The following is a 24,631-nucleotide window of genomic DNA, read 5'->3' on the forward strand; positions in this document are numbered from 1 at the left end:
ATTAGGGCTGGTCTGATTATGTACAGTGCAAAAATCAAAGCGCTGTGCATATTGCCTTGAGGAAAGGAGAAAATTTAAATGAAATGAATACACTTGAGTTTGGTCTGGTAACAACAATGGTTTAGAAAGACCTTGTTCTGTCTGTCTCTCTGGTAGACTCCTCCCAAAAATTCACAGGTACAAATTGCAGACACACACTTTTGAAAATTCAAAACAATGTTCTTTATAATGAAAATTCACTTAAACTAAGCCCTCTTTTGATATAGCAAAAAGCATTCGTCTCCAAACAAACTGGTAATTTGTACAAGTCCCTTATCAGTTCTGAGATACTTAGCTTGCAGCTGTGAGGCAATTCACAGTCCTTCTTTCACAAGATGAAGCACACTTTGCTCTGGTTTAGTTTCAAAGCGGGGGGAAAATCAGCACACAAAAGGTCAAAGTCAGTAAAGCAGTCACCAAACACAATGATCAGATAATCCTCCACAATGGCCAAACCCACAGGCTGTTATTTATAGCAGCCTCACTAATTACCACGGCTCCACCCAACTACAGGTGGCTTCATTTTCTTTGATAAATAATCTCTCAGTTGTTGTTGCCTATGCATCGCTCTCCGCATGCGTGGCTGTATCATTAACTCTTGTTCTGAATCCAAGGAGGAGCTAGTTAATTGATCTCCTAAGCTGTCTGCCACACTCTCCTCCTCCCTGTCACTCATGTCTTCTTGGTCAGAGGACCCTTCATCAGTAGATTCCAGGGGGGGGGGGCAAAACAGGCCTGCAGCATGTGGATGTCTCCCCCACATCCACAGTCCTTGGGGCAGGAGCTGGGCCAGAGCTAACCACAACAGACCTTTACCCGTTTTGACTAATTTTTCTGTTTTTTTTGCCAATATACAATGTTTGTAATATCAAGTGGCCAAAAAAGTAGTTGAAAAGTAATCTGGGAGACTTTTTGAGTCATGAACTAACTACACTTAATATTTGGAGAGAAAGTAACCCAAAATGGATGTGTCATGTCACATCTATGGGTGGAACAGGTTTTCTTTTATTATTTATTTCCTCTCATTTGAGGATGGCAATGATTTATTCCTTTGCTTTTCAAATTATATAAAGCCCATTTTTCGGATTATACTGTCAGTTTTAAAATATACGCCGTATATTTTCAGCACTCATCCCTGAATTTTAGAAAGCAGTCAGATGCTAATACAAATGTACCCTGAGGCTAAATGACTTACAGGTCTACAATCTGCCTGCCCTTAATTTAGAGAAAAACTTCAGTTTTTGTGCCATCAGCATATGTACATTTATAGATGGTTTTCATCTGTTCAATTTATTCAGAGTGAATTTGGCCGTTTTAAAGCTTCTAAGTCACGTGAATCAGGAAGGCAGCCTTCTTTTACATTATTTGACAATCTGAATTATTTTCAAGGTCCTCTGTGGCCACACTTTCTTCTGTAGAGGCATCATGTTTATGAACTGTTCTGCAAAGGACTTTTGTTTTATTCAATTCCCCCTATCTCCATTGATTTATATTTAAGATAAAGATGGAGGGGAGGGCTTTAAATGGTGCTGTTTTGTTTTGTTCTAATTTAGTGGAAAAAATTATTTTGATGGTAAGATAATTTGGTGGAAATATGCACTTAATTGGAGAAGTTGATGTTCTACAAGTAATCTTCAGGTTATGAAGGCAATTAGGAACAGGAATTCTGTTGCGAAGCTTCACATGACCTGTGGTTGCTTACTATGGCAATTCCAGCAGACACAGTTGCCATTGTTAAATGGAAACTTCATGCGATTGAAATTTCCAACTTCCTGCCAGCTTCCCCATTGACTTCACTGGTGAGATGCAGACAGGGAAAGTTGGAAATTACAATCATGTAATCATATCTTACTGCAATTTGGTAATCATCAGCTGGTTGTGAGTGCTCAGATTGCGATCACATTCCTGCAGAAATAACTGCAACAGCTGGAACTCCAACCTGTCATAAGTCAGTGCCATTGTAACTTTGATCACTGAATAAATTATCAAAACCCAGGACTACCTGTAGTCTTGCTGTAGTCTTTGACTTACAACAGTTCGTTTTGCGAGCGTTTGAAGTTACAACGGCATTGAAAAAAAATGACTTAAATAACCATTTTTAACACTTATAATTGTTGCCATATCCCCCGGTCTCATTATCAAAATTCATATTTCTGGCAATTGATTCATATTTCTGATGATTCTTCTGCAACCATCTGTCAAGCAAAGTCAATAGAGAAGCTGCAGATTCATTTAACAGCTGTGATTCTAACTTAACAACTGCAGTGATTCATGTAACAACTGTGGCAAGAAAGTTTGGAAAAAGAGGCAAAACTCACTTGATTAGGAACATAAATTTTGGGTCCAGTTGTGGTTATAAATTGTGGACTACCTGTAATATGTATTTTAATATTTTTTTTGCAAAAGTTTTTTTATTTTTTACAAAGAAACAGTGTATTTTTTCTGAACAGTCAAAAAAAAATCCCCACAAAACTTCTACAGCTTATAACAGTGATGGCAAACTTTTTTCTGGTTGCGCGCCAAAAATGTGGGGGGGGGGCACCCATGATATCTTGTGTTTGTGTGTTGGTACCGACAGTGCAATGGGAATATTGTTTTATTTTTTTTTGTTTTAAGAGATCGGTTTTACTAGATCCATTCCATGTTGTAAAAAGAAAAACATTTTAGAAGTATACAGTAAAGCTTTTAAGTACTAATTTATTTTACAACTCCATGTAACGAATAAGGGGATATGCTAGAATGTAGATCATTTGAACAAAAGCTCCAAATTTACCCAAAATGTTTTGATTGATTTCTCTAACTTTTCTCTTAGGTACAGCACATGGGAACCTGAGGAACACATTCTTGACCCTCGTCTGGTGATGGCTTATGAAGAAAAGTAAGAACATTTCTTTTCTTTTCTTTCATTTTGGAAAAATTAAACCAAAACCTCTTGCTTTTCTGGGAAAGGGGTTGCAGAGTGGCTATATCAGTGTTTCCCAATTTTGAGCAACTTAAGATGTCAGGGCTTCAACTCTCAGAACTTCCCAGCCAACATATAGACTAAAACTCTTTCTCTCAGTTCAGCTAGGCAAAGTAAGGTCACACCCTTAGCTAAAATATGAATTTCCTGGTGTGGCTTAGAACAAAGGGTTTCCCAAGGTATATTGGAAGTGAAAAGCTTCCAAAAGATCAGCTGTCGTTGAGAAATATAATAAAAACAAACCATACTACCGATGAGTTCTTCAGCTTACAAGTTTTTTATATACAAGATGCAGGATAGATAGCAAGAAAAAAGAGTCAGTGGCATTCATACAACGCTTTGCCTAGATCAGTGATGGCGAACCTATGGCACGGGTGCCACAAGTGGTGTACGGAACCATATCTGCTGGCACTCGAGCAGTTGTCCTAGCTCAGCTCCAACATGCATATGTGTGCCGGCCAGCTGATTTTTGGCTCACACAGAGGCTCGGGGAGGGTGTTTTTGACTTCCAGAGAGCCTCCGGGGGGATGCAGGAGGGAATTTTTTAAACTTCCCTCGGCTCCAGGGAAGCCTTTGGAGCCTGGGGAGGGTGAAACACGAGCCTACTGGGCCCACCAGAAGTTGGGAAACAGGCCATTTCCACCCTCCAGAGGGCCTCGGGGGCGGGGAGGAAGCTGTTTTCGTCCTCCCCAGGCATTGAATTATAGGTGTGGACACTTGCGCATACATGATAGCACACACCCACGCTCTTTCGGCACCCGAGAAAAAAAAGGTTCGCCATCACTGGCTTAGATTATTAATTTCTTCCTGTGATGAGAATGTCAATTTGCTATGTTTGGGCCATGTTGGCTGGGAATTCTGGAATCTGTAATTCAACATTTTTGAAGGGCACTGAATTGAAGAAGGCTAATGTACAGGTCGGGACCCGATGGCTCAGTGGCTAAGACGCTTAGCTTGTCGATCAAAAGGTTGGTAGCTCAGTGGTTCGAATCCCCAGTGCTGCGTAATGGAGTGAGCTCCCGTTACTTGTCCCACCTTCTGCCAACCTAGCAGCTTGAAAGCACATAAAAAATGCAAGTAGAGAAATAGGGACCACCTTTGGTGAGAAGGTAATCGCGTTCTGTGCGCCTTTGGCATTTAGTCATGCCATCCACTTGAACACGGAGACATTTTTGAACAGCACTGACTCTTCGGCTTTGAAACGGAGATGAGCACTGCCCCCTAGAGCCGGGAATGACTAACACGTGTGTAAGGGGAACCTTTACCTTTAATGTACTGGTCAACCTTTTTGTTGAAAGCACCTTTAGATTTATTTAAGGGAGGATCATTTTGTGTGTATGTTTTAAGTAACACTTTTTAGTTTATAATATTCAATTGTATTAACTCTGGAGAAAATTAGAAGCTATAATTATCAACTCAATTCACATGACGTCCGTCATAATTTGATCTACACTTCAATCAGCGTTTCCTTGGAAGTATGTGTCAGTAATGTGAAGGAATATCTGTACAAAAGGCTTTGTGGATTTCTGCTGTTTCAAACAAACAAAACTGTTAGGAATTTTTTGTCTCTTTAGGGAAGAAAGAGAGCGTGCCTCAGGTTACAGAAAGAGAGGTCCCAAACCTAAGCGCCTCTTGCTGCAGGTAATATTTCAGATTTACTAAATGCCTATTCCTAAATCCCAGTATTGATGCTTTAATTCAGCCTCTCCCAGTTTTGAATTCCCAGACACCATGGGCTGGAGAGAAAGCACTGCTAGTCTTATTGCAGCAAAAGCAATGGAACCTTCTGGTATTTGATGTAATAGATTGTGAGTCCTGAAAGCATATGCATTAGGACAGTGATGGCAAACCTTTTTTGGTTTATGTGCCAAAAGGAGGTGTGTGGGTGTGCTAGCATGTGTGCATGTGCCCACACCCCTTCCCTCCCCGACTCCAATCAGGTGCACACACACACACCATGCTGCCCCTCCATAAACAATAGTCCCTGTGCATGTACACAGGCCTCACTGAAGCCTAGGACATGAAAAACGGCCAAACTGGAAATTTGGAAAAACATACTTCTGATTTGCTGTTGGGCTGTTTTTTTGCACTCCAGGGCTTCAGGAAGCTTCCCTGAACCCTCCGGTGTGCAAAAAACAGCACAATGGCAAACTGGAAGTGTGTTTTCATTTTATTTGTACTCTTGGACCTTCCCTTTAGCGTCCGGAGAATGAAACGGCCTTTCCCAAGGCTGATGATTAGCTGGCGCTGACATAGGGTAATGTCTCACGTGCCCTCTGATATGGCTCTGTGTGCCCCTGTAGCACGTGTGCCATAGGTTTTCCATCATGATATTAGGACATCACAAGAATCTTCTTGGCAGATACAGAGGTACCTCCACTTACGAACCTAATTCATTCTGTGACCAGGTTCTTAAGTAGAAAAGTTTGTAAGAAGAAGCAATTTTCCCATAGGAATCAATGTAAAAGCAAATAATGTGTGTGATTGGGGAAACCACAGGGAGGGTGGAGGCCCTGTTTCCTCCTGGGAGATTCCTAGAGAGGCCCCACAGAGGCTTTTCCAGCCCTGTTTCCTCCAAAGAGATTCCTAGAAAGGACCCTACAGAGGCTTCCTAGAGAGGCCCCACAGAGGCTTCTCCCCGCCTTTTCCGGCCCTGTTTCCTCCAAGAGATTCCTAGAGAGGCTCCACAGGCTTCTCCCTGCCTTTTCCGGCCATGTTTCCTCCCAGGAGATTCCTAGAGAGGCTCCACAGAGGCTTCTCCCTGCCTTTTCTGGTTACAGTTTCGGAGGCTCGGGTTTGTAAGTGGAAAATGGTTCTTGAGACGAGGCAAAAAAAAATTGAACACCCGGTGCTTATAAAGTTTGTAAACTCGTAGAGGCGTTGTTAGGTAGAGGTATCACTGTTTTACTAACTTCTTTCCAGATTCAGAGAAGATAGGAGCTGTAGTCCAGCAATTTCTAGGGATAGCTAACCTACCTTTTCTCTATTACCATATATTTTAACCAAATACATTGTGAAAGGAAAATTAATTTTCAGAATTACATCTTAACTAAAAAAAAAAATACTTTGCTCAGAGCAATTTCACATGTTCCATTGGTGACAGTCATTGTCCAATGGATGCTTTTGCTCTTGTGCAGATATACTTTAATGCTTTTACTTGTGAAATAAGCTCATGTAGGAGGTCATGAAATGTGCACACTGAATTATAGACCATTTGGTTGAATAGAATTTGGGAAGATGAAAGCACTGAAGAACCTAGAATTTTTGCAAGTTGTGGCTCGTGTGAACCAAGCTGCATCACAGACCTCTTGTCCTTTCCTTCATTTTCAGAGACTGTATAGCATGGACCTGAGGAGTGCCCACAAGGGGAAAGAGAAACTCTGCTTTTCTCTGTCCCGGAGATTTGGGGGAGGGGGAAACAACTTGGCAGGGGCCAAGGGGAGGCAGACAGAACTGTCTGAGAAGAGTGGGGGAGCGGTCCTGCCCTTTCCTCTTCGGAAACAGAGCAAAAACCAGAAGTACCTGCGCCTTTCAAGGAAGAAGTTCACCCGCATGTCAAGCCTGGAGAATCGGAATCGTCGTCGAGAATTCTTCTTGAAAGAGCCTGTGGTCCTTGAGGACAGGCAGCCACCCAATGACTGGGAGGATGCAACACAACCGGCTAGCAAGGAAGGTAAGCCTGGAACCACCCACAGCTTTGCCATACCAACTTCATCTGGCTGGGTGACTTGTGATTTTTCTCCTAAACTGAGGCATTCTGGGTATACAGTGTTCCCTTGATTTCCGTGGGGGATGCATTCCGAGACCGCCCGCGAAAGTTGAATTTCCGCGAAGTAGAGATGCGGAAGTAAATACACCATTTTTGGCTATGGATAGTATCACAAGCCATCCCTTAACACTTTAAACCCCTAAATTACCATTTCCGATTCCCTTAACAACCATTTACTCACCATTATTACTGGTACTCACCATTGAAAAAGACACTTAGTGATCTTGATATTTATAAACATAATTATTTATTAACAATATTTTTTTTTTGGTTATTTATTTGCAAAAATTATTAGTTTGGCGATGACATATGACGTCATTGGGTGGGAAAAACCGTGGTATAGGGAAAAAAGCTGCAAAGTATTTTTTTAATTAATATTTTTTGAAAAACCGTGGTATGGGCTATTTGCGAAGTTCAAACCCGCGAAAATCGAGGGAACACTGCATAAATTTATTATTTTATGTTTGTTTGTTTGTTTATTGGATTTATATGCCACCACTCTGAGGACTCGGAAATGGAATCTTTAATTTGCCATTGATACCTCTCGGGCATGCACAGTTCTTTGGCAGTTTGAGCCAAAAGAGTCATTCCAAATCAAATTCAGTCAGCAATTGTTCAAAGTTATGACAGAACTGGAAAAATGGTAGCCATGACTGGTCCTCAAGAGTTCTGACTTGCAGTAATGCCACTCCTAGAAAGTCAATAGGGACATTGGCAGGGAAGGTTGCATGCGAGTCTTCGGAGAGGGGCGGCATACAAATCTAAGTAATAAATAAATAAATGTAGAGGGTGCGCAACTTGGGCGTCCTCCTCGATCCACAACTCATATTAGAGAACCATCTTTCGGCTGTGGCGAGGAGGGCGTTTGCCCAGGTTCGCCTGGTGCACCAGCTGCGGCCCTATCTGGATCGGGACTCACTACTCACAGTCACTCATGCCCTCATCACCTTGAGATTCGACTACTGTAACGCTCTCTACACGGGGCTACCTTTGAAAAGTCTTTGGAAACTTCAGATCGTGCAGAATGCAGCTGCGAGAGCAATCATGGGCTTCCCTAGGTATGCCCATGTTACACCAACACTCCGCAGTCTGCATTGGTTGCCGATCAATTTCCAGTCACAATTCAAAGTGTTGGTTTTGACCTATAAAGCCCTTCATGGCATTGGACCAGAATATCTCTGGGACCGCCTTCTGCCGCACGAAGCGACCAATTAGGTCCCACAGAGTTGGCCTTCTCCGGGTCCCGTCGACTAAGCAAGAAATATCCTTTTAAAAGGTGCATATTCTTATTCTATCTCCAAGTAAAATTGAACAGTGCAAAAATAGAAAATGAGAACTTTTCTCTTCTCTTGTTTTCATTGTATGTAGAGATCAACAAAAGAAGACTAGAGAGCACATTGTAAATTCACTTTGCTGTGGCTGTGAAGAATTTGCTTAATTTCTACGCCTTTGCAAATAACCCTCAAAAATAAAGCATTTCAAGAGTTTTGTAAAGAGTAATAAACAGTCCTTTTAGATCTTCATCTGCAATTCCTGTTTTATTTTATTTAGTATTTGTGTTTCCCCGAAAATAAGAGCCTGTCTTACATTTTTTTGAAACCTGAAATAAGCACTTGGCCTTATTGCCATGCACTCAAAAGCCCCATTGTGCTTATTATCAGGATTTGTCTTATTTTGGGGGAAAATAGGGAAAATAGACACTGGAAAACATCCCTGTGGTATTTACTGGGATGGTAGTTTCACAGTATAAATACAATTGGAGTGAAAGTACTTTCCTAGTTCATCAGTGGATTGGGGAGAAGGTATGTGGGATCTGAATTCAGTTGAACAATACACTGTATTCCCTTTTAAAGTCTTGGAGATTCTCTTGGGATAGACAAATGCTAATGTCATTGATTGCATTGCATTGGAATTGCTGGAATTATAGCAGTATTTACACAATTGCATATTCGTTGTATCTGTGCAGGCAGGTGATTGTGTTCCTGCTACTTTTCCCTTCCTAGGGCTGTGTAATCAAGAGCTGATGTTTCATGAGCACGCATGACCTTTGATGCCTGTGGGGTTTTTAATCCCCCTTGTTCCTCCTCATCACCGTATTTGTTTTTTCTGCCCCTCTCCCTTTTCCACAGTGGGGCCAGAGGCAACAGAAGGCCCTTTTTCCTGGAGCCCCGAATTGCCCCCCAATGAAGTGACAGTTACAGACATCACCGCAAACTCCATTACCGTGACTTTCAGAGAAGCTCAGATGGCAGAAGGCTTCTTCCGAGACCGGAGCATCCCGTTCTAAATCTGCTGTTGGTTAACTTTTCTTTCTCTCTCTTGGTCTTTCCTCATTAAGGGAATTTTTTGAGTTTCAGTTATTCCTGCATTCCCCAATCAGGTTTCATTACAATTTCAATGATACTATTTAGAGAATGCAGGGGGGAAAGAATCCCTTTTCAAATGTTTACAGAGTATTTTAATTTTTTGGACAAGTGGTCATGCTGATATATTTTTTGGTTGTATTCACCTTTCAAATACACCCAGCAAAGGTAAAGCAGTGTGAGGGTTACCTGTGCTTTCCCCTCTTCATTTGTTACTATAGATAGAAAAAGAGTGTATAGATATATTACTTGTCTGTTGTTGCTTTGTCCGTCTGGGAAACTAAAGCTTTTTTCACTGGCAAAGATACTTTATTCATGGTTCATTGTGGAAAAATGTCAATTTCTTAGTTATGCCATACCTTCTGCACTCAAAAGTTAAGGGCTCAGTGTCTGAAACAAGAAAGAGGCCAAATATAAATATCCCTGACCTCTTCCAAATTAAGTGGACTTCTCTAGGTCAAACTACTTCCCTGATCTCCAGTATAGATCTCCAGGTGCATATATGAAAACATTACTCCCCTTTTTCTTTTGGGTGTCTGCCTTCCAGTTCTTAATGCTTTTTCATTTACTAGCTCTCTCGTTGATGGGGCTTGCTGCGATCCACACGCTTCCAGAAATGCTATAATTTAGAGAAGCAACTTCAGCTGGTACACTGGGCTTCCAAAGAATTCTGCTGGTTTTTTCCTTGCTTGTGGTTTATTAGAAACAGGAGCACAAGAAAAAGATATTGCTATAATCAGGCATACCAGTATAAGAGAAGCCTACCTTGTTACTTATCTGATAAGCCCAGTAGTTTTTATGGTCTTTTCCTAGGAAGCCAGCAGCTTTTCAACAGAATAGGGTTTCCTCAATAGTTATCAAGTTTCAAGTTTAATCAGATTTGTATGCCGCCCCTCTCCGCAGACTCGGGGCGGCTCACAGCAATAGCAATACAATGTAAGACAAATCCAATATTTAAATTACTTTAAAAAACACCACAATTTAAAACCAATCATACACACTAGCGTACCATGCATAAATTTTTATAAGCCTAGGGGGAAGGAACATGTCAATTCCCCCATGCCTGACGACAGAGGTGGGTTTTAAGGAGCTTACGAAAGGCTAGGAGGGTGGGGGCAACTCTGATATCTGGGGGGAGTTGGTTCCAAAGGGTCGGGGCCACCACAGAGAAGGCTCTTCCCCTGGGTCCCGCCAAACGACATTGTTTAGTTGACGGGACCCGGAGAAGGCCAACTCTGTGGGACTTAACTGGTCGCTGGGATTCGTGCGGCAGAATCACTGGCAACCCTACAGTACAGTAATCCCTCACCTATCGCGGGAGTTACGTTCCAGACCTTGCCGCGATAGGTGAAATCCGCGATGGGGAATTTATCCTCCTTCCCACCAGCTCCGGATGCCTGGAGGCGAACAACGGCCGGCTAACCTTTCCCCCCCACTACTACTTACTCTGTTCTTTGCAGCAGTTCGGCCAAATGTTGTGTTTTTTGCCTTGCCCCGGCTGTAAAGTCCCTGGTGAGCTGCCCCGGCTGTTTCTTTTTTTCTCTCTCTCTCTTCCGCCCTCGAGCACTTCCTCTTCCGCCCTCGAGCCCAGTCTGGAAATCCCCGCCGCGTCGCGTTCCTTTCTTTTTTTTCCTTTCGGCACTGGCGAGGGGGATTGAACGAGGGGACGGGCCTCCGCCGGAGCTCAGTCCCTGCCCCGCTCATCATTTAGGAGTCCCGCTGGGGGATTCTAGCGCTTGTTTGTATGGCAAAATCATTCAAATGAAGCTGACTTCAAAACCCGCGATGAAGTGAAGCCGCGGCAGGTGAAGCGCGATATAGCGAGGGACTACTGTAGTCATAAACCTTTTTCCATGTGTCCTTGAGTATGGAGAAGGCTTGGGTGGAATTGTTGCAGATCAAGGGGTGGGCTACTGCACAGATGGGAGGGAACACAGCGGGGTAGCAAAAATGGAGCTCCACCCCAGAGCACCCAATTTGCACTGAAAGATGTTGAAAGAAAATGCAGGGCGCCCTGCATAAGCCACGCCCACAGTGTAGTAGCAAAAATTTTGATTGCTTATTGGAAACTCAAGCTTATATCCATTTACAGGTTTGTAGATGGATGTAGAGAGTGGGCATGCTTTGGCATACGTGCATTGTTAATTTCTGAGACACCAAACATACCCCAAATAGGAAAAGATGCAACCAGTTCTAAAATAAAAATTTGAGCCCAAGAACTTCGCTCCTTCAATGTAGTTTTATATATGTTTCCTGTTCCCTATGCAGTTAAATTACCTGACACAGGCACACAAGGAATTGTCCAGTGTATTTAACTTTTGAAATAGGTAAATAATTGGGAGACTTTTTTGAAACCAGATTCTGTTTTAGGCAAGCCTCACTGGACATCTGGTTGTCAATTTGATACTACTGTATTAAGATACATATACTTAAAAGGACATTTGGACTGTGTGTAACCGTGTGTAGGAAACAATATTTTGCTAGGCTTGAAATGGTTTGAGGGAATGCATTGACATTCTGTTCTTGCTCAAGTGTAGGGGGAACATTGCATCTACAGGATGGGAATGTTGCATGAGTTAAAAGTGGAAGTAATTGATGGAGTGAAGAATTTTTAGTAGAGTCAAACAAATTAATAAAAATAGATTTTTATCTCATACTTACCTTTCAATCCATTTCTCTGCTCTAGTATTTCTGATCTGTATGGGATCAGTCAGCACAATAAAATCAGTGTCAATATGTCACTTCCCATTAAATTTCTAAACAATAACTAGTTTTGTTTAGAAATTTAATGGGAAGTGACATATTGACACTGATTTTATTGTGCTGACTGATCCCATACAGATCAGAAATACTAGAGCAGAGAAATGGATTGAAAGATAAGTATGAGATAAAAATCTATTTTTATTAATTTGTTCTCCAAAAGACACTGATTTTTCCCCCTGTTGGTACCTCTGTATATTTTTCTGTACAAATATTTTATGAAGATCTCTGCCAGGAAAAGCTGCTTGCAGTTATATAGGACTCTGTCTTGCACTTTAGTACCTTGAAATTTGTGCTGGACTTCTTTGTGAATGCTTTGTTTTGTTTTACAGACACTGTTGTACCTATAAATTGTATAGCTTTAGCATATGTTCTTGTGAATACGTGCTTCTTTTAAGTTTGCTTGAACAGATGAACTCTAGAAAATAATTTTCCTATGGAAAGTGATAATGGAATGGTAGAAGGCAGAACTGCAGTCCAAACCCTAGTTTTTGAAGAATTTTAAGTCAGTTAAAATGAAGATGACTTCCTGTACTAAAAAAAGAGTAAGGATTTAAAAGAAAAACCAATGTGTATAGTATGTTCTAAAGCATCTTTCGATCACTTCTGATTTGTTTACTGCTCTCCACTTTTGTCCCACAAAAATACTTTCCCCTTTGATTGATTAAATTCTTTATTAATTCAGATATTTATAAAAATACAAATGTTAAAATCATCTGAGGCTTCTACAACTAGTCTTCCATCAAGGCTTTTACTACCAACCTGATGTCAAATTCTGGAAGGGTAATTTGGACAAAGTTGTTGCTTGCCAATTCAAAGAAGCTATTTGTTGATGCTCAGTGCAACAGCTGCTGGGGGTTTTTTTTCTATCTCAGAAGTTTTAAAGAAAGAGGTGTCATTATGGGTCAGAAGGTGTAAATTGGGATAGTTTCACACTATTTCACACTGACAAAGGAAGATTGATTTCTTGAAAGTGGGGAAGGAATATATTCAATTCCCACCTTTCTGAACTGTTTTAGCCTCCTTTATTCTACATTAGATTGCAGGCAGCATTAATATAGCAAGAGCCCAATTCTTCTGAGCTCTTAATATGAGTCCCAGAGAAAATATGAAAGCTATGCTTTCCCCAAAGAGTTTAGGCAATGAATCATGGCTTAGCATGATAAACAAGCTCCAACTGTATGTTATGTGAATGAAGCTGGAAACTGAAATTAATACAACCTGGTCACCTTCAACTCAAACTTGTGTGATGTGATAATGGCATAATTTATTATAGATTTAATGACTTAAGGGAGTAAATACAGTAATTTTGGTAAATACACAGTTGCTAAAGGAATTGTGTTTGTTAAAGAGAGCAGGTGCAGTTTAATTTTACATTGCTTAAAATGCATCATTTCCTCCAATAAGAAAAGTGGAGTATAAGTCGAGTTTAAGATGATCTTCAAGAAGAGCATTGTCATATGTATGTGCATGATTAATGAATATACATTTCATATTACAGTGATGGCGAATCTATGGCACAGGTGCCACAGGTGGGACGTCGAGCCATATCTGCTGGCAAGTGAGCCACTGCCCTAGCTCAGCTCCAACATGCATGTGTGTGCCAGCCAGCTGACTTTTGGCTTGCACAGAGGCTCTGGGAGCACGTTTTTGAATTCCAGAGAGCCTCTGGGGGATGGGGAGGGCGTTTTTACCCTCCCCTGGTTCCAGGGAAGCCTTTGGAGCAGGGGTCCTCAAACTATGGTCCGTGGGCCACATACGGCCAACCAAAGGCATTAATGTGGCCCGCGCAGGACCACAAAGCTACTCCACCAACCTACCTACCTGCCCCCATCTGCCTTTTGAAAGTTGAGGAGGCCAAAAATGGGATGCGGGAGGCCCCAGGAGGCCAAGAATGGGCCCGGCCTCCAGAGAGAGTGAGGGAAGAAGGAAGAGAGAGAGAGAAAGACACACACACGCGCGCGCACACACACAGAAGTCCCTCACACACAAATACCCTAGCCAGCTACAACCTTTCACTAACCTGATTTCCACCCCCGGAGCATAACAAAGTATGTATTTGTGTATTGTTTAATGCAGTGATTTTCAACCTTTTTTTGAGCCGTGGCACATTTTTTACATTTACAAAATCCTGGGGCACACCACCAACCAAAATGACACAAAATGACACTAACACAGTCCATATTATACATATAGTTAAATATAGTTTCTAAATATATTTATACACACCTAGCGTGAAACCTGGGCCTGTTTCTCTGAATACAAATGGGATATCCTGGCAGGAATGGTAGTTTGGGGACCCATGTTTAATTTCCTCACGGCACACCTGACCATGTCTCACGGCACACTAGTGTGCCATGGCACACTGGTTGAAAAACACTGGTTTAATGGACTGCTAAATTGTCCATGTTCACCCAGTCACATGACCACTTAGCCATGCCCCTCCAGCCTCTCCGCCCCCCCCCCCCCCCAACAGTCTGAGGGAACGTGAACTTTTGTTTTAAAAGTTTGAGGACCCCTGCTTTGGAGCCTGAGGAGAGCAAAACATGAGCCTACTGGGCCCACCAGAATTTGGGAAACAGGCTGTTTCTGGCCTCCAGAGGGCCTCCGGGGGATGGGGGAAGCTATTTTCGCCCTCCCCAGGCATTGAATTATGAGTGTGGGCACTCACGCATGCGCGATAGTGCGCTCTTTCGGCACCCGAAGGAAAAAACGGTTTGCCATCGCTGTCATATTATATCATTATATTGTACATTACATTGGTAATGTTTTCTTTGGTTTCTAAGACACGTAGAATTTGTAGCTTCTCAGTTTCTAGTAACATTTTGCTATACAGGATTAGGTGCATTGCTTCAGCAAAATGTAGCATTATTATGGCTGTAGGTTTTCTGATCCTTTAGTTTCTCCCATTTAAAGAATATGCCAAAGTGATTAGTATAGTACCAACATTTTTAAAGTTGTTCAGTGGTCGCAAAGTTAGTCCAAGTCCAGTTTGAGATCTAATCCTGTTACTGTACATTTTTCCTGTTTAATAATTCCTATATGCATAGATAGTTGAGCTGTTCATATTTTTGGTGTGCATGTATTTTATGTGAGAAAGAGTAGGTAGAGAAAGGGCCTCTTTTTTTAATTCGCTGCAGCTGAGATGTATATATGCTATTTGTGCATATGCTGTAATGCCTTGTGCCAAAGAGAAGGTAAGATCATTTGATGTTTCATGTTTGTATTTAAGCATGATTTGGAAAAGTAACCTCTTAAGATAGATAACAACGGAGATGAGTAAATGAAGAGAGAGAGAGAGAAATGAAGTTCTGTATTAAGGAAATCTAACATAAGTGTACAATGTGATATCCTCCAATAATATACCTTAATAGATGCTGTTCCTTGCAAAAAAGATTCTTTTCCTTAAGCCATTGAAGGATTCAAGAAAAAAATTGCAATAGTTATGAAGACTTACTAAAAATTATTGTATAATTATGTTGATGTTTCTTGATGTGCAGATGGACGATGAAATAGAAGCAGCTGTAATATGACAATACAATCATTTTTGTTTGTGCTTCGGTTGTCAGCTGCACAAGACCGTATGGCGTTCTTTAAGAAATGTTAGGAAATATGAACTTGTTAAAAATGTTGACATCTACGAGGTTTTCCTTAACATTATTAGGGAACTTTCTTGAAAGAGGTAGCCCCCTAGTATGAAACATCCAATATAAAAAGGCAAATTCATATCACTTCCCGAATTTGAAGAATCCTGAAAAATTTATAATTTCAAACCCATATAGATATTGGGCTTCAGCCCTAATCTAAAGTTTTAACAGAGAATGTATTGGAGGAAGGGAAATTTAATATATCAAAAATACATATTTTAATTGGCCCAACTAAACTTCACACCCTCCCTCGGTGAGAAGAGATACAAAGTATATTTGCACTAATTATTTTATTTGGCTGTAATGTAGTGTGTCTGTACATCTGACAACCAATTTGCAGGTTTATATTATGGCAAAACTAATCTGAAATACACAAAAGTTGATACCAAGGGTGCAGTCCTGTGCATCTTATTGGGAGTAAACACTAGTGAGCACATTGATGCTTCCTTCTGAACATAGGATTGCACGGTAAATGCTTATTTCGATATATTTAGGAATGGAATAACTAAGGCAAAAAGGTTAGCCATTGCAGACTCCAGGCTGCTGTTCTTTTATAAATTGTGATTAGTCTTTCAGACCTAACTGCACAGTAGGTTTCCCATTTCAGAAAAAAAAGGAGAATGACTGTTCTTTAGAACAATTCCAAATTTCCCTTGAACTCAAAAAACTTTCCAGATGCCAGCAATAAGTTGTGTCTGATAGATTCCTCCAGCTTTGTGCGCACTAGTCAAACGCAGCCTTGTGACACTCTTCCATTTATGTCTGTATATATGATGTATATTTTAATGCATATTTTTCAAAGTTCGCCTTTCCCTAACAAATTGCACTTTAATAATTTATTAGAGATGTGGGGCTGCATCCAGCTATTTTATGGGATATAAACTGCAGCTTTTTCTTAATGGCTGTTACAGTCTTTCATTGGTAACTTCTTCTTCTTTTTTTAAGTGTGGTCAGAAATACCACGAAATCAAAAAAAACAACTCAAAAGAGGGCATTATTATTGTCTACTGAACTTAGAAAACATGTTAGTGCCAAGAAATATCCCATTTAAGAGGGTTTCAGCTGTGTTCTTGTTGTTTGCACTGCTTGATGTGTTAGAGTGAATGTCTGAATTAATTGTTTGTTCCTATAGTCTTGTTTTCTTTGGGATTGATACGGCAATGTATTTGATGGATGGGAGAAAAAAAAAGGCCAGGTATGTTGTTTTATTTTTCTGTGTATTATTTTTGGAGGGGAGGTAAACCCCTCATTAATGGCATGGTACTTGAGTTGATATTTTCCTGACCCCAGTGCCCGAGTTACCTTTGCACACAAAAGCTTCCTTTGCACAGAATGAGCTTCTTGGGATTTTTGTACAGACTAATTGAATGTATTGGAAAGGGAAGGGTTCAGGGAACAAATTCCAAACAAAAATTTAAAAAAAAAATGTAGAAATTGCAGTTTTAATGCCTTTTTGTGAGTGCTGCGAAACAGAGATTGTAATACAAACAAGGAGGACAGAGTGAATTTTAATTGATGCAATGTGTGGCTTTATTTTTGTACTGATGATGGTTAAAAGACTGTACAACATCTATTTGTTTAGATGATTTATGTGGTAAATGTTGCAAATAAGGCTATCTAAGAGCATTAAATGAGAACTGACATTTAGCTAACACTTTGTTTCTGTGTCTTCCTTTGATCTCCATTGTCTACAATTCTATGCTAGGCCAATTTTCTGGAAGTATCTGTGACTTGGATTATGGATGTATATAATAATTTCTTCCCACTGCCATTCAGTCTTCTCTTTTTACTGTGGAATAATGCAAGAGCAATATAATGTAGTATTTAGAGCCCTGTGGAGGCAATTGGAACCTTGTTTAAACCTAGTTAATGGCCTTTTTGGCTTCCTCCGTGTGAGTAGTTCACTTTTTGAATACGTCTGCAGTCCAATCTGCTCTATAGTATATTTGTATGAAATATTTGTATGCCGCCCCGAGTCCTTGGAGAGGGGCAGCATACAAATCCAATAAAATAAATAAATAAATATTTGTATAAATCCTGTCCCAAGTCCTGTAGAAATTGGAAAAAAAACTGAAGTAGCAGGTTGGCATGATAATTGCAAGAGGTAACTGCCATGGACTTGCCAATCACTTGAGGTTTTGGGAGAAGGTATGGAAAATGCTAGGAGAAATATATCATGTCTCTCTTTGAGTAAAACCAAGGTAAAGTTGATTACTTTAATATGGATTCCCAAACAATTCCCTGGACACTGTGAATATTTGTACACCAAGTCTCCCAATCAAGCGATATTTAGACTTTTCCAGGGTGAGCAAGTATTTAAGAATTCTGGGACTTTTATTGCTTGTTAGAAGTCCCAAATTCGGGGGTGAAAGTGGGTGGGGACTGATTCTTCAGCATCTCATGACCACAAGGGGACAGTAGGGCATAAATTAAAGAGTTAAGGGTTTTTCTCTTTGCCTACTCTTTGTGTACAGAGATAGTTTATTGGAGTTTCCTTCTGCCTTTCTTCCCGTACATATACATGCAGCGAAATGCTCTTCAGCTTTCCCCCTGGTAGCATTTATTTATTTATTTATTGGATTTGTATGCCGCCCCTCTCCGCAGACTCGGGGCGGCTAACAACAATGGTAAAAGACAATATGTAACAATCCAATTTAATAAAACAACTAAAAACCCTAATTATAAAAACCAAACATACACGCAAACATACCATGCATAACTAGTAATGGCCTAGGGGAAGAAATATCTTAACTCCCCCATGCCTGGCGACAAAGGTGGGTCTTGAGTAGTAGCATGTAAAATAGGTGCTATATTTTGCCAACTCCAATATTTCCTGGGAATAATTACTAGTTATGTTATAGTTATGTGTTTCACTCATCATTATTCATTTGAGGTTCTTGTTCTTGAGAACACTAAGACATGCAGGGAACACTTCTTCTGGCATTCCCATTACATGGGGAAACCACTACCTTGATATTTAGACATCTGCCCAATGGAAGCTACATCCCACCTCAAGAGGAAGATACATTTATCTTTGCCAACAATTGCTGTATCAAGAGAGCATAGATACATTCTGAAATTGCCAGATTTGGCCAGGTTTTAGAATAAGTGAAATGATGTGTGGTGAGGGAAGACAACCAAGACAGAACAAAGAACAAGGATATTTGTGTGAAAGCTGATGTCCATGCTAGAGAAAGGCTAAACTAGAATGAGAAATTAATCCTAGATTCATTTCTCTCCAATCTATGTGAGATGACAAATTGTGGAGGTAAGTAAATTTTCTAGGTCCACAAAATCGAGAGTTTTAAGAGTTATATTTCACATTTATTCTTTACAACTCAAAGGGATATATATAATCTTACCTTCACCTATTTTACTACTACAATAGCTCTGTGAGATGGATGGGTTGATGGCCCAAAGGCACCCACCAGACTTCAATCCTAATGGAAGACAACAACTTATGGGCTGCCTTTCTACTCCAGCTTCTTGACACTACACTCAATCTAGTATACTCCACAAATCTGGTTTTACAGTATATTAATTAACAAAGCAAAACCATACTCGGCTGCAGCTTGATCATCATTCTCTGCCTTGATTGGTACATTTTCAGCTGTTTTGTCTTCTGTTTCAAAAAGAGACACTTAGTGATCATATCTAACCTCAGTATAGTGATGGAAAACCAGCCAAGGGGAAGGAAGATTCAGAACTATCCCTATTTTGTTTTCTATCCCCATTTTCCATCTCTAGGCTTAAACATTAGAATGAGAAATTAATCCTAGATTCTTTTCTCTCCAGTCTATGTGAGATGATAAATTGTGGAGGTAAGTAAATGTTCTTCCAATCATGAATACAAAGTTTGATTAATATGTTCCATTACAATTTAATGCCTGCTCTGGTTTCAGATGTTATACTCTGCTTTACTATAGCGTAATTTAACAAGCACTGTAGTTCAGATCAGGTTCCTCCAATTATCAGTGAATGAATAACATGGAATGTCATTTAGTTCAACTCTTGTGGGCATTTCCGTCAGATGGCTATTCAAACTTGGCTATTCTAGTGAAGAAAACTTACATGACTGGTTGGTGCAGTAATATTAATTAGTGTAACCAGAGTTTTCTACCTAATGTGGCTTTTGTCCCTCTTCTGGAAAAGAGTATAACATTTTCTGAATATATTGGGATCACTTACTCATACAACTTGGTCTGAAATTACTTGGCTGCTTCATATAACTACACAGATCTTCATGATTAAGCATTGATTTGACATCTTAAACTTGCATACGATGATCTGACTTACTGATCACATAAAAAGAAATAGTCTGCCTTTAAATATTTACAAGAAGAAACAATTAGAGTAATGTAATATAATGGATAATATGCCAAGCAGAAGTGGAAGCAGTTAAGTCTCATTGCCCGTATTACAATTCTGAACAGTAGTTGCCAGTAAATTAGAGATTAGAGTTTGGTAAGCAGCTGAGCATCTTTATAATGGAACTGCAGAACCGGAAGAAATTTGAGAAATCATCTCAAATATCTCAAACTTAGCAGTTACATTGTTCTAGCAATTATAGTTGTAGCAATTCCAACTTCACTAAAGCTTCCCAGCCTCTATTTAAATGCCAAAATAATACTTAATTCTTAACACTCTGGACTTTAACTCCCAGAATAGCTGGCTGAGGAACTCTGGGAGTTGAAGTCCATAAGTCTTAAAGTTGCCAAGGTTGTAGACCCCTTCTCTGGACCTTTTCACTACATTTTAGCTAGAACCTGCATCCTGGCTCATTTTTTCCATATGAACAATTTTTCATGTATTTGAAATCAACAGTATCTTCCTTTAATCTGTTCTTCAAAGCTAAATTTACCCAGTTGAAAGATCTTCCCATCATTTTCTTCATTCTCTTTAAATTTTGTCAGTGATGTTTGTAAAAGATGAGGTACATTCAGGCAGAAATTTCTCCATACAAATATGGCAATAGCAAAATTTAAACTTGGGACATGGGATATGCTTTAGCTTGGAGCTATCACATTTTTTGCAGACTTGTCCAGGCAGTCTGATAATTGAACATGACTGAACAGAAGGGAAAAATGCTTTGTAGATGTTTATTTCAAAATAATTCTAAATCTCATGAGATATCATTAACTTAGCAACCTAAATATTTTTTTAATGGGGGGGGAACTAAGGCAATACAGTATTTGCACATATATTTCAAACTAGCTACCAATTAATTAAAACATGGATAGTTTCATATACCGCAAACTTTTTTATTCCTTTGGGGAGGGGAGAGACTGATTTTCCGATTAGGAAAACATGTTACTTTACTCCCAGTCACAAAAGCTACAACTATAAATAGGGCTTAATCTCCAATTAATTGCACTGTAACTACCCGAGCCATCTTTCTCTTAGATGTTTATCTGAAAAGATGTCCAATTTTCTTTTTTTTCAATGACTTTCGTTTTTTCTCTTGTAGTATTTTGTTAGTCCTACTGATCTAGAATAAACTGACAAATGAAAATGTATTTTGCAATGGGTAGACAAAACTATCACCAATCTTCTACATCAGAATTTAGAATGTTATTGATAATTTAGCACTTAGATTTATATACTGCTTCTTAGTACTTTACAACCTTCTCTAAGTAGTTTACAGAGTGGGCATATTGCCTCTGACAAGCTGGGTCCTCATTTTACCGACCTTGGGAGGATGGAAGGCTGAATCAACCTTGAGCCACTGAGAATCTAACTCCTAGAGTGAATAGTGAGTTAAGCTGCAGTGCTGCATTCTAACCACTGCGCCACCAAGGGCTCAATTAAGCTATGATTTATTTAAGTTAGCTATCAAATCTAATCAAAATAATTTGAATGTACTATTGGTCTATTACAACAAAGAAATAGTTGTTTATTTTGTAGTATTAAAACAAAATTGGAATGCCATGAAGGAAAGTTCTATTACTTTGAGGGACAGGATGAAATACTATCATCCTTGTATTAATTTAGGCCTTGTTTGTATTGGTTGTTCTAATATGAACACTACATCAGCTGTGTACGCCTGAATTTTGTATTCCTCCTGTTTTATTTGCAAATCTTTTATTTCATTCTCACTTCTAATTTTGTTTAGCAGTATTTCTAGAGTTAATAAATAGCATTTAGACTTATATACGACTTCACAGTGCTTTACAGCCCTCTCTAAGCAGTTTACAGAGAGCAAGCATATTGCCCCCAACAATCTGGGTTCTCATTTTACCGACCTTGGAAGGGTGGAAGACTGAGTCAACCTATAAAAATAGTAATGGAGATAAAGGGCATCCTTGTCTCACTCCTCACTCTTCTGGTATCTTAAAATTTTCAGTAATATCTCCATTTATTATTATTTTTGCCATTAGTGTTGAATATATTTTCCCTATCATTTTTATAAATTTTCCTCTGAATTTCATGTGTTAACCAACTGCAGTAAAATAAATTTCCAGTTCAAATTATCGAACGCCTTTTGGGCATCTAAAAATATTAGTGCCACCCAGGGGTGGGCTACTGCCTGGACGGGGGGGGGGGGGGGGACGCAGTGGGGTAGCGAAAATGGAGCTCCACCCCAGAGCACCCAATTTGCACAGAAAGATTTTGAAAGAAAATGCAGGGTATCCTGCATAAGCCACACCCATGTGGTAGTAAAATTTTTGGTAGCCCTTCACTGGTGCTGCCTGTTTATCCAGTTGTGCTTCATAGTATTCTAGTATGTCTATGGTCCTCAATTTATTTTTTATTTGCCTTTTTGGAAGGAACCTACTTTGATCCAAATGTATATATTTGAAAAAGGTGGGGTTTTTTTAAAAAAAATCCATATATTGTATATGGATTCTTCCTCAGGTGAAGAATCTGAGGACCTCCAGATTATTGTTGGCTGCATGAAGCCCTAAATAGCCCCTTTAATCATTATCCATAAATTCTTTCATCAATTTCTTATTACAGTGATTGCAAGTTTAATTTCGTTTTCTGCTTTCTTTTTAGAGCATTTACAGATTGTAAACAAAACAAGGTGCCAAGCGCTCTCCAGAGTGCTGATTGCTTTGGCAATGTAGTCAAATATCTTTGAAGCATATCAGAGCACTTAATTGCATGGTGTCAAGAAATTGGGCAAGTCATGACAGTAACCACTTCATTGTGCATAAAGAAGCCCGCATTGTTTTTAAGCATTAGGTGCCACTTTCTGAATTTCAAATGGTAGTTTATATAACAGGATCACTCTTGGATTTTAAAGAGCTTTATCCACCATGTGATGTGTTTAGTTTGATACATATGATTGCAAATACATGCCGGATCTGATCATGTGCATGCATTAATCAAGTATGATAGATCAGAAACTGTCTGAATTGTTATTACTACAGATTACTCCCCAAAACACCTTAAAAAGGCAGTTGTGAATTAAAGATTTATGAGTAGTCCTGGTAGATTAAAATATCTATAGACAGTTGGGTCAGGAAGCTCACAAACATTAAGAGGAAAGTCATAACCTTTTGCTTTCCAGCATTTGATGTACAAAGTAGATGGTCAACAATTTTGGGAGCCACAAATAGCCATCAGTACCTGTACTAAAACCATTAATCATATACTTATCTTTTCAATTTGTTCAAATTTAAACTTTAAATAGTCTAAATTGGTATTATCACTGTATTTACATTCTAAATTATATATTATGTAAATAAGTTGTACTTTTTATCAATGATGAATCCCTGATATTTAATTTAGTATACTTCTAGACAAACTTAGGTTCTTTTCTTTAACAATAGTAGAGGTTGAAGGCACCCCCTCAAATGTGTAGAGACCCAGCTTTTAACAGGAAAGAAAAGGAAATACAAGATTCCCTCTTATTTATCTTTTTTCTTGTTAAAGAAAAATATTTCTTTTATTTACAGGCTATATTTTATTCAGAAATCCCAAATGGCCTACAGGACAAACAGTAAGATTAAAAAAAATAAAACACTACAAGGAACAAGGGAGCATCCTAAAATGTTGATCACTCCTTTTTTTTCTTTTAGTTTTCTAAGATCCTTAGTACTTAATACTTAGTACTCAAAACCAAACACAGTGTTCAAGATAAAGCCTCATTGCACTTTTCTACAATAGTACTTTCCATTTTTTCCTAATGTGTCCAAGCACAGATTTGGCTATTTAGCAACAAATACAGTAGTTGGCTGGTTTCCTCACTATGGATTGATGACTAAAAGAAAAGTAATATGAATACCCGAAATCTTCGTTTTCTTTTTGTTGTCTTTCTCCTTTTTACCCACAATGCAGCTTATAAGACAAATAAATGCCCAACAAATAAAGATACAGCAAAATAAATGCCCAGAAGTAGGATGGGGAGCAACGTGATATATGAGCAAAGCTGTTTTTGCTTTTACAGTACATATATTTGTGATACATATAAGAGGTCTTTTGTTTTGCTTGTTCAATTTTTCTTTTAATTTTCGATCATCATTGCAAAATTATCTAGTATATTTTATTGTAGGTAATAGCGAAGCAATTGTTTGTTCAATTTTAATTAACGTGAATTTCAAGATCAAATTTTAAAAAATCAGACATATCCGATCCTCGAGGTCGATGATAAATTTTGCTGAAGCCACTTCCCCCCCCCCGCCCCCCCCCGCCCCCGATTTTGTAAATGTTTTTGGACTGCAACCTCCTCATCTCCCGGCAGGGAGTCCAAACAGCAAGACAAGCCGAAAATCGAAAAACATGGTTTGGAATCTCAGCTAACTGAGTTGAATAAGTAAGTTACGTGCCTCTAAAGCAGAGACCTACTATCTGGCCGTTAATGCTTCCCAACACCTACTTTGTATTTTATATGAAGAACAGCAGAAGTGCACGGAGGAGGAGGGAGCAGGATATGACAGCTATGAATAATGACAGGCGCTCGCTGAGAAAATGGAAAGACTACCGGGGGAGAAGGGAGGGGGGAGAGGAGGGGGCGCTACCCCCGCGAGCGAGTCCACGCTGTACTTTCCTATTCTCGCTCTTCGCACGTCCGCGTCCCTTCCCCCCCCCCCTGCTCGGAAGTGAACAGCGCGGACCCTTTAAGAACCTGCGCTTGCGCCCTGCCGGC

General features: G+C 39.7%; 1 protein-coding gene across 2 annotated transcripts in view; it reads left to right on the plus strand.

The window, feature by feature from the left end:
• Nucleotides 1-17,192, plus strand: part of CBX7 (chromobox 7) — a 31,865-nt gene extending 14,673 nt beyond the window's left edge. The window contains exons 3-6 of one of the 2 annotated variants that reach the window (XM_070756103.1): nucleotides 2,852-2,917; nucleotides 4,576-4,642; nucleotides 6,332-6,674; nucleotides 8,139-8,274. In XM_070756103.1, the coding sequence (XP_070612204.1) occupies nucleotides 2,852-2,917; nucleotides 4,576-4,642; nucleotides 6,332-6,674; nucleotides 8,139-8,173 (511 nt within the window). In that variant the 3' untranslated portion in view covers nucleotides 8,174-8,274. Of the gene's footprint in view, nucleotides 1-2,851; nucleotides 2,918-4,575; nucleotides 4,643-6,331; nucleotides 6,675-8,138; nucleotides 8,275-8,899 lie in introns of those variants that run through there. The other variant, XM_070756102.1, reaches the window with a different exon arrangement.
• Nucleotides 17,193-24,631: the final 7,439 nt, after the last annotated feature.

Source organism: Erythrolamprus reginae, chromosome 6 (genome assembly GCF_031021105.1).
Source record: "Erythrolamprus reginae isolate rEryReg1 chromosome 6, rEryReg1.hap1, whole genome shotgun sequence".
NCBI classification, from domain to species: Eukaryota; Metazoa; Chordata; class Lepidosauria; order Squamata; family Dipsadidae; genus Erythrolamprus; species Erythrolamprus reginae.